Here is a 10493-nt window from a genome sequence, read left to right as displayed (position 1 = left end):
CTATTTCTAAGAAAAAGCTGTTGTTGCCAAAGAAATAATGCTGCTTTGTCTAAGAAAATGACCAGGAATGGGCTAGAGGTGAGATGGGCAATCTATTTTTCCTTTATAATACCTTCGTCATCTTGATAGAGGTATTTTGAATATCATTCATTTTACTTTTACTTTGGCTCATTGTTATATATTGACTCCTAACAACATGTTGCACTAAACTGATGGTCAGATTACAATAGTTGTAATTATGAACGGTGACACAGAAATAAAGGCTATTATGATTTTGTTGACTGTGTTGACCCTTCAGCTTTATAAACCACAATTTGGAGATTAATGACAGAATTCAGACAATTTTGGTTTTGTTAGTAAGCATATGATGAGAATGTGACAGAAGTAAGCATATACACCCCCCCCCCCCCCCCGTTACATACAAACATTTTAGAGAAGTATGGCAGTGGCCATAGGGCTGGATGTCCAATTCAGCCATCCAGGCACACGCCTCTGGTGTTCCTTCATGCAGATCTAGGGAACAAGAGAACGCACACTCTGGGCCTGGGGTAGGCAAAGTTGGCTCTTATATGGCATGTGGACTTCCAGAATTCCTGAACTAGCATGACTGGCTCAGGAATTCTGGGAGTTGAAGTTCACAAGTCAAAGAAGAGCCAACTTTGCCTACCCCTGCTCTGGGCAATTTTGCACAATGCAATTCATATTTTGTCTATCAGTTAAGCTCTGTCAAACTAGGTGTGTGACACACAATCAAGTCTTGTTGCAGATGTAAGGTCAAAACTGCCTCTTGCCTGCTTTGAACGAGGCCCAAAACCTTTTGACTTGGGACAGGCGGCTGGGGGGAGCGAGGGGCGGGACTGCAATCTGATCTGTTTCAGTGACGTCATGCGGCGTGACAACAGCCGACGTCAGCCACCCTAGCAGCCAATCGAAAGCGGCAGAGAGGAGCGATGACGCCAACCGCCCTAGTAACAGCGCCGACGTGACCTGCCCAATCGAAAAAAAGATGCCAGCTGCCGGGAGCCAATGGCGGGAGGCGGAGTGAAAGAAGGAAGGCGGGGACGGGGAGGAAGGGCCTTCCCTCCTCTTTTCGCCGACAAGATGGCGGCGGTGGCGACGGCGGCGGGGTTGGTGGCGCCAACGGCTTTGTTTCCTCTCAGCGTTTGAAGCCGGCCGCCCTCGGCCCGGCCGCAAGGGACAGCGACGGAGACATGACCGCGGAGCCCGGGGGGTAAGCGGGCGGGAGCGGCGAGTCGGCTCCGCGTGCTTTCCAAGGGAGGCCGATCAGCCGGGTGAGGGGCGGAGAAAGGCGGCGGCGGCGGCGGCGGGAAAAACCCCGACGCTGCTACTCTCGCCGCCGGCCTTCCTAAAACGCCGGAACCGCCTTCTCGCCGGCTGTGATGTGAACGCCGCTCTGCGGTTTATCCGGCGGGGCTGGAAATCGGGTTGTGGGACGGGCCCCTTGCCTCCCCCCCCGCGCGCTTTTCGCTTCTGCGCATGCCCAGTGGGGGCGGGACAGGCCTTTCTGGGCTCATGGGTGCCCCCCGGTGGGCCCCCGTGGTTGCCCCTCCCCCTTGTGGGCGGGGCCTCTGCCGGCTTCCCCTCCCCCTTCCCGGCCTCGCTCTGTGGCTATGGTGGTGGCGGCAGCAGCAGCCCGTGGTGACCGGGGAAGATGGAGCGCTGCACAGGTGCGCTGTTAACCTGAACCCCCACCCCCCCTTTTGGGGATAGGGAAGGAGCTTTCCCCGCTCCTCGGCCCGGAGCGTTTGCGCCGGTCTTGCCCAGAGGTGGGCTGCTAAGGTGGAATGGAGACGTGTGCTCGCCCCCCGTGGCTCTGAGTGCTAACGGAGTCCAATCGCAATTATGCTATTGATGGCATATGAAAGTTATCGAATGGGAATGACTGTTTTTTATGGTTTAGGTTTTTTTTTATATTTTATATTTAATTAATTGGATTGAGGATGTTATGCATTGTTTTATTATATGTTGTGAGTAGCCCCGAGATCTTGGAAAGGGGTGGCATAAAAGTCCAGTTAATAATAATAATAATAATAATAATAATAATAATACTGCACCAGGGCAGGTAGCAAAATGTGTGTGTGTCTGCGTGTTCGTGCACAATTTTGCTACCTGTCCAGGTGCAGTAGCATAATTGCGATGGACTCCGCTAGCACTCAGACTTTATGTATTACAGTAATCCAAATCAGTATCACCTACTACATATTTTATTATTGTTCTGGTTTCTGGTAGAACTTTAGTTATTAAAAATAACTCTTACTGAATGCAGTATTTCATAAACAAAGAAACTCCATTTTTATTCTCTTCACTTCCGTATTCAAAATGCAATACAGAGTGGTACATTCCTTTTCTCCCAATATCTCTCAATTATATTCCACATACATTTCTTCCAGCTTCCTCCATCTCCCAAGATTTATGTACTTACAGCATGCTTCAAAAACAGCAGGAATTACTGCAAAATAACACAGAATGGACTTACTCGTTCCTGAGCGAAATGGAAACACATTTCATTTTAGAACTACAACATTGAAACTTCACCCTTCTTCCCCACTAGCTCCTGACGTACCAAATACATCACTCCAGTATTTAACCCATTCCTCCCCTTAATATCTTTTTCCTAACACCTGTTCCTTGCGTTTTTGGACCCTTCTGAATTGAGGATTAACACAGCGAATGTCTGTTTCTTCCTCACTAGATTCTGGACTTATAGCAACATCCTCTGGCTGGCCTCCCACCTGTTCTAATACCTGTAACCCAGGGCCTACCACTAATTCATAAACACTATCTGTATCAGAGTTCTCAAGCTCTTCATCATCCTCCAACTGACCAGGAGTATGTACAACAATTATAATCAGTACTTCTAACTTTATTAAAACAGATCAGCAATTCCTAAACTCATATATCTAAATATAAAAAATAGTTATAGTCCGGCCCTCTAAAACTATCCCAATTTCTCATGCGGCCCCATGGCAAAATTAATTGCCCACCTCTGCCTCGGAGCAATGTGGAGGGGGGGGGGAACATGCCTGTCCACGCATGGTTTCTTTACCTGCCCAGGTGTAGTAGCATAATTGTGCTGGACTCTGCTAGCACTCAGGGCCACGGGGGTGATCACACGTCCCTGTGGCTCTTTGCACGCGGGCACACCTGCGTGTCCGTGTGCGATTTCACTACCTGCCCACCTTAGCAAGCCCATCTCTGGTCTTGCCCTGCGACCCTCGCCCGCCATGTCTGGTGGAGGCCTCTAGTACAATAGAGATGGGGATTGCGGGGACCTTAAAGGATGATAACGTCCCCAATGCCTTGGTGGTGACTGTTCGTGGGTTTGCCCTTTGGGTTAAAGCCAGTCCGTTTTAGTTGTGGCTTAGTCTATTCCATAGGTCCATCACAGGAGTCTCAAAATTCAGAAAAGGTTGGTTTGGTTGACAGCAAATGAGACCAGTGTTTCTCAACCTTGGCAACTTCAAGATGCGAGGACCATAACTCCCAGAATTCTGTGGATTGAATTCCACCCATCTTCAAGCCTCCAAATCTGAGAAACGCTGCATTAGGCTGTTGTGTGAAGGTAGTCCAAGTTGTTATGGCACAGGGTTAAATTAAGTGTCTTGGTATTTCTTAACAAGAAGGAATTATTTTATGCTGCTTCAAGGAAAGGAGTCATTCACACTTAGTTAATTCATATATTGTTGATTCAGGATGTCTGAAATCTCCAGTTGTGGTTTGTAGACCATAGTTTAAATTAAATTAAATAGTTTATGACTTCCACGAACCATTTGACTTCCTCTTCCATTTTGATGACACTAAAATATTTGTTGAAATGTTTTATTTGGTAATCATACATTTGACAAATGATAGGAAACTCATAATAATGAGCAGAACCACTGATTTAAATTTATGAAGGAAAAAGTTTCAAAAGACTACTGCCAAATGAGATTTGTGTGTGAATCATGAATAATCACAGTCCTTCACTTGTTTATTTCAATCAATGAAATATGTATAGTCTATATTGATTGTACTTTTACTTTCTTAGAGGAAAAAGACTTGTCTCCATTTTCATATGTGAAACAGCTCAGTAGTGCTTTCATATTACTACATACTCTGAAAAGGTTTAAAGAAAATGCAGATTATTTCTAGCTTTATGTTCTTGAATTGAACCCCCCCCCCCCCGCTGCCTTTCAATGGTCAAACATTACAGGTTACCAAATGGTTTAATAATTGCCCTTTCAAGTTTCTATTGTCTTTCATCAGCAGAACTTAAGGTCATTAAAAAGTAAGGGAATAAGCATTATGCAAAAGAAGGAATATCATACAATTAAGGATCTGTGAAAGGTCCTTGGTTCCTGAATGTTTTGGTTAACAATAAGACATTTTTAAAAGGTCATAAATTTGGAAGCTGATATTTTGTACATGTGTAACTCAATCTTTTACTTAGAGCAGGAATACTTATTGGAGCATCCTTAACAGATGCCTATCCACCTTCATCTGAAAACATCCAGCAAAGGAAGTTTGCTACTTCACTGCTCAATTTTTTAAAGAAAGCTTTCCTAACATTCAATATCTTCCTCTCCTCTTGAGAAAAATATTTCCTGACTTGCGGAAAATGTCACTCTTTTGACTGATTTTAGGTACTTGAGGTGTGAGGTGTGCCTTCAGAATCCCTCCCCCCCAAGGTTAAACAGAATTTATTCATTCATTTCTCATGCCAGGTTTCAATCCCGGATAAATTGATTATTTTTCTTTGGAACTGCAATAGTTTTACTGAATATTTCTTAAATTGTAGTTCCAAAAACTGGACATTGTATTTCTGACGGGATCTGATCAAGAAGGAATACTGTATACTAGAACATTTTTCTTTTGACCTGAAAGCTATAATTGTGTTAATGCAACCTAAACTTTCATTTACCCTTTTGGTATCCATGCTGCATTGCTGATTCATGTTTAGCCTGGACAGCTTTAGGATTTCCCCCCCCCAGATATACTATCACCAAGCTTTGTTTTCTCCACTTTATGTCATTGCATTTTGTTGGTAAGAACTTTGCATTTGTGCTTCAAAGTTTATTTTGTTTTCTTTCTTTCTACGTTATTAAAGTTTGAATATTGCTGTTTCACCCGGTTTTGTATCATGTAAAAAACTGGTAAAACATTCCCTCTATTTGGATCATTATTGAAAATGTTGCAGAGTGCTGGTCTTGTGGAGACATCTGACAATACCTCACTCAAATTTGATGAGGACCCATTATTGAGGTTTAGTGGTCTTTTGAACTCCCATGAAAATACTTCTAATAGATACATCTTATTTAGAGGAATATCACAGAGTAATTTTTAAAATATTTATTGGTGTATTATGTTTACTGAGAAAGATGCCTAATCAAAAAGAGTTTAAAGTATCAACATTATTTTAGAGAATAATTTGTTATTCTCTAAAAGTTCAGAACTTTTCTGACAAATTATTATCTTAGATGAATATGGAACTGTTTGCAAATTAGTGAAATTGTTTGTTATTTATAAAATTAGTATAAAGTTTTAGAAATACAGTAATATGTTCAGATGACTTTTAGTTGGCTGATTAAGGAGAATACAGTGAACCCTCGAGTTTCGCGTCTTCAAGTATCGCGAAAGGGCTATTTCGCGAGTTTTCAACCCGGAAGTAAACTCCACCATCTGCGCATGCGTGCCCTTCCACGCATGCGTAGATGGTGGAGTTTCCCCGCCGGGCAGAGGCTTCCCTGGGTCTTCCCCCTCTTGCCCCCGTAAGACCCCAGCGGCGGCGCGAGCAACGGCGTGGGCGGGCGGGCGGCACGCGCGGGGACACCCCAGCTCGGCTCCCCAACTGGGAAGCGGCCCCAGCAACAGCGTGGGCGGGCGGGCGGTGCCCGCGCGCTTGGGGACATCGCAGCTCCGCTCCCCAGCTGGGGAGCCGAGCTAGGGAGTCCCCACCGCGCGCGCGTTGCTGGGGAAAGCGCGCGCGCTTGTGGACTCCCTAGCTCCGCTTCCCAGCTGGGGAGCAGAGCTGCGATGTCCCCAAGCGCGCGCGCTTTCCCCAGCAACGCGCACGCGGTGGGGACTCCCTAGCTCGGCTCCCCAGCTGGGAAGCGGCCCCAGCAACAGCGTGGGCGGGCGGGCGGTGCCCGCGCGCTTGGGGACATCGCAGCTCCGCTCCCCAGCTGGGGAGCCGAGCTAGGGAGTCCCCACCGCGCGCGCGTTGCTGGGGAAAGCACGCACGCTTGTGGACTCCCTAGCTCCGCTTCCCAGCTGGGGAGCGGAGCTGCGATGTCCCCAAGCGCGCGCGGTTTCCCCAGCAACGCGCGCGGTGGGGACTCCCTAGCTCGGCTCCCCAGCTGGGAAGCGGCCCCAGCAACAGCGTGGGCGGGCGGGCGGTGCCCGCGCGCTTGGGGACATCGCAGCTCCGCTCCCCAGCTGGGAAGCGGAGCTAGGGAGTCCCGCGCGCGCGCACCCCAGGCACGAGCAACGGGGTGGGCGGGCGAAGGGCGGGCGGCAGTGGAAGCAAAAACACCATCTGCGCACGCGCAGATGGTGTTTTTACTTCCGCACCGCTACTTCGCTAAAAATCGATCATCGCGTGGGGTCCTGGAACGGAACCCTCGCGATGATCGAGGGTTCACTGTATACTCTTTTCAAAACCTTCAGTAACTCTGTGAACCAAATGGAGGGGCAGGGAAGGGTTGCGAGAGGTCACATAGGTGCAATTGTGTCAAAAACCTTGTGATATCCTGATACCCTAGTTCCATGATGGTGAACCTATGGCACACATGCCCAAAGTGGCATGCGAAGCCATGTCTCCCGGCACGCATGGCCTTGCCTGTTTGTTTTCTGGGTTTCTGGCACACATGCATGTGCGACAATCAGCTGTCCTTCGCCACCCATGCGGCAGTGCCGAAAATCGGTATGTGCATACACACTGATCAGCTGATTGTCGGGTGCACATGCATTCCAGAAACAGGAAATTTGGTTTTTCAGGAGCGTGATCCCGATAAGCATGTACGCACATGATGTTTCCACTCGGTGCCAAAAAGTTTCATCACTGCCCTAGTTTATATTCTTCAGAACCTTAAAGCCCATTTTATTCATCAATTCTGTTTGACCTTTTTTATAATTTGTAACATCTTTGATTCTGTTTATTAATTTTGAAACCTGATGGCTACTACACCAAATCATTTTAATTTAACTACTAATATTTCAGTTTCTTTTGAAGGCTCTTTAAGAACCAATACCAAGTCAATGGCAAATGCCCTTCACTTATAAGTTTCTGTTTTAATCTTTATTTTCACTATCTTCTTATTTTGTCTTACACTCTATTCAATACTCAAAATAAATATAAGAGTTGGTATCCCTATATTGTGCCCCTTTTATATCTCAACATGATTTTCTTAGATCTCCATTAACAATTATTTTCTGCTTTCTCTGTAGTATAAATTGGCCTTACTCATTTTATAAAGTTCTCTCCAAAATTTGTACATTTTAAAATCTTGAATAAAAAAGTCCCTTTCAAATTGTCAAAGAAAGATCAATGTAATCAATGAGATTTGTTTTTTGTTACATTGCTTCATATATGCCAAAATATGTAAAGTATTTCTAACATTGTATTTTAATTTTTTTAGTTAAAAATACATATGAACTACATCAATAAATGTTGCAAAAATTGTCAATATCATTTAAAACCATTGCGAATAACTTCTAATGATTGTTTTAATAATGATATTGGCGTAAAATTTCTTGTTAAAATCAAATCTTTTTCCTCTAACTATTAATACTATATTGGCGTTCTTCCAACTTTTTGATACCTTTCTTCTTGAGCAGGCATCCTCAGACTATGGCACGTTGGACAGATCTGGCCTGGAAAAGCCATTAAACTGACCACATGGGACTACAAGCCTGCCCTGCCCACATGGCCACACTCACCTACATTCCCCCACCCTTTGGCCAAGAGCAGGACTTACGTTTGTGCGGGCCAGCAAAGTGCTTCTTGGGGGTAGGGGAGGACAAAAATGGGGAGGTGGAAACCCCCAAAACAGGGCATGTCTATGTGCCCTGTGTTTTGCACTAGGCGGGTGGGGAGACCAAAAACAGGCCATGCCTTTTGCCAGCCAAGAAAAGAACTCAAAGATTTGCCAGGGACCGCCGTCAGTCCACTGGGGGGGAAGGAGGGAGGAACTGAACTTGCGGAAAACTACACTTTGGCCTTGGTCTTCATCAGAACCCCCTGTCTCTCATTCTGCCTCTCCCCTGCCCTTCCCAGCCTGATTTTGCCCTTCCCCAGTTTCCTCTACAACCAACAGAGCCATTCTCTTGCTCTCAGCTGTTATCATCTTCCATCTCAGAGTCCCACATGGGCATGACAGCATCCATCTTCTCCATTGTGGGTGGAGCCAGCATTCAGGATGGGATGTCCTTGTCCACTCAGAATGAGACTGAGTCTTTTACTTACTTACTTTTTGCTGGATCCGCTCTCCTAGGACCCAGCTTCTATTCGGTCCTTAGACTGGATGGACAGGCTTTTCCGACTCTTGGCAATTTGGCTATATTGGACAGTTTATAAGTTTTATTTTTCTGCTGATTGCTGGACTTTTGTATAAGCACTTCTAATCAGAGCAGTGGAGCCTCAACTCCTGCCATGATGCGCAATCGCACCTCTATTATTGATTATTATTATTATTGATGCACTTTGATCATCAGGGTTTGCCTTTTGAGGCTTTATTTCTCTATAGCTATGGATGGCAATAAATATCTTTAAGGAAGCCGGGTCGCTCTGTAAGGCCACCGAGGGCCAAGGGCTGGCTGTTTGGCCACTCTAACTTTATTCCTCGCCCTGGCAATGCCACGCTGAAAAATACCCTTCCAGCCTCAGTTGGCTTCAGACCTCCTCCTTGCCACTTGCTTCACCAAAAATCTGATCCTCTAAAGCAGTGGCTTCCATCTGTTACGCTCTTCAGGCCTGGGGATGGTGATTGCCTGATGCTGGAGCTTCTGCTCATGTATTCTACCCTGAATTGCTCCGCTAGCCTCTGTTTCCCTGGAGAGCAGCCTGAACGTTTGATTGGCTCACGCGGTACTTCGGCCGTCCAGGGCTTGCCTTGTTTGTTTGTTTGTTTGTTTGTTTGTTCGTTCATTCATTAGATTTCTATGCCGCCCCTCTCCTGAGACCCAGAGTGGCTAGCATCTAACTCAGGGAGTTAGCATCTGCGGCTCGTCAAACTCCTGCCAGCCTGCCATTTTCCCATTTTGAATAACTGTCCAGGCCTCAAAATGGCGGACACTGGCCCAAAGGACAAGCCACGGAGCGAGAAGTTCCATAAGACTAACTGCTGCACCCCAGAGGAGGAAGAGTATGGACTCTCCAATCTCCCAGCATCGGGGGTCTCCCTGGTTCCTCGGGGGTCTAAGGCCTCAGAGAAGGCGGAGTGTTGCAGAAACAACCTCCCTCAGAATCTCATTCTCAGATCCTGGCCGCCTCCTCCAAGGCCCCAGAGGAGGGCTTTGTTACCTCCTCACCCACTGATCAGCTGGTCCTTGATAGCCTGGCCCTTCCCTGAGGCACTGAAGATGTCTAGGGTCTGTCTGGGTTTCCACGGCCCTCCAATGCCAGCTCGGGAGGCTTCACAACCCATTGGGCATCCTCTTGATTGGCATCCATCTCAATAGGGGTTCCTCTTACACGGCCCATTCTACGCATAGTACAGCAAGATCAGTGGCCTGGTACCCCAGGCGCCTTTGGCGGAGGTCTGTCGAGTGTCGACTTGGACTTCTCCTCAGTTCATTGGCCACTACAAGTTTGCATTAACAAATGCAGCCTTTGGCCATAGGGTCCTACAGAGGGTCCACAAGGAGTCTCACTGAATTGGAATTGGACTGTGCCCCCTTCCCTGGTGGGACTTTAGCTTTGGGAGGTCCCATCCTGACTGCTGCCTCTACCCACAATAGAGAAAGGCCGTTGGTCTTACCTGATATGCCTCTTCTCATAAGGTGGAGCCAGCATTTATTCCCTCCCTTGAGGAGTCCGTTCCAGCATACTCCTTATTTGTTGGCCTGTTGTAGTGCCGCTGTTGCTCCTATCGTTGTTGCTTTTTCCTTGGATTGATCTTTTGCTTGGCGGCATTCACCCTTATTTGGCGGGTTCAGGAAGGGGAATCCATATGTACTTGACTGTATCCAGTTGGTAGCCACATCGAGTTTGCTTCTTCGGTCTTAAGAGGGCAGATTCAGCAAAAAGTATCAGACTCGGTACTCATTCTGAGTGCAGGAGGATATCCCATCCTGAATGCTGGCTTCACCTGAAGAGAAGAGATATATCAGCGAAGACCAGTGTCCCTTCTCTCTCCCTGACCTCTCAGCTTTCAGTGTCATCAACCATGGTATCCTTTTGTAGTGACTTTGGGATTTGGGACTGGTTGGCACAGTGTTGCACTGATTTGGTTCATTTCTTCGCGGCTGGGAGTGAGAGATCCAGCTTACGGCTG

At 46.8% G+C, this 10493-nt stretch overlaps 1 protein-coding gene across 2 annotated transcripts in view; it reads left to right on the top strand.

Moving 5' to 3' along the window:
• The first annotated feature begins 926 nt into the window (after window positions 1-926).
• Window positions 927-10493, top strand: part of ATRX (ATRX chromatin remodeler) — a 120031-nt gene continuing 110464 nt past the window's right edge. The window contains exon 1 of one of the 2 annotated variants that reach the window (XM_070759607.1): window positions 927-1231. In XM_070759607.1, the coding sequence (XP_070615708.1) occupies window positions 1212-1231 (20 nt within the window). In that variant the 5' untranslated portion in view covers window positions 927-1211. Of the gene's footprint in view, window positions 1232-2760; window positions 2851-10493 lie in introns of those variants that run through there. The other variant, XM_070759608.1, reaches the window with a different exon arrangement.

This window comes from Erythrolamprus reginae, chromosome 8 (assembly GCF_031021105.1).
Source record: "Erythrolamprus reginae isolate rEryReg1 chromosome 8, rEryReg1.hap1, whole genome shotgun sequence".
In the NCBI taxonomy this organism is placed as follows: Eukaryota; Metazoa; Chordata; class Lepidosauria; order Squamata; family Dipsadidae; genus Erythrolamprus; species Erythrolamprus reginae.
Note: the sequence above shows the minus strand (reverse complement) of the source record. Positions and strands in the feature narration are given on the sequence as shown.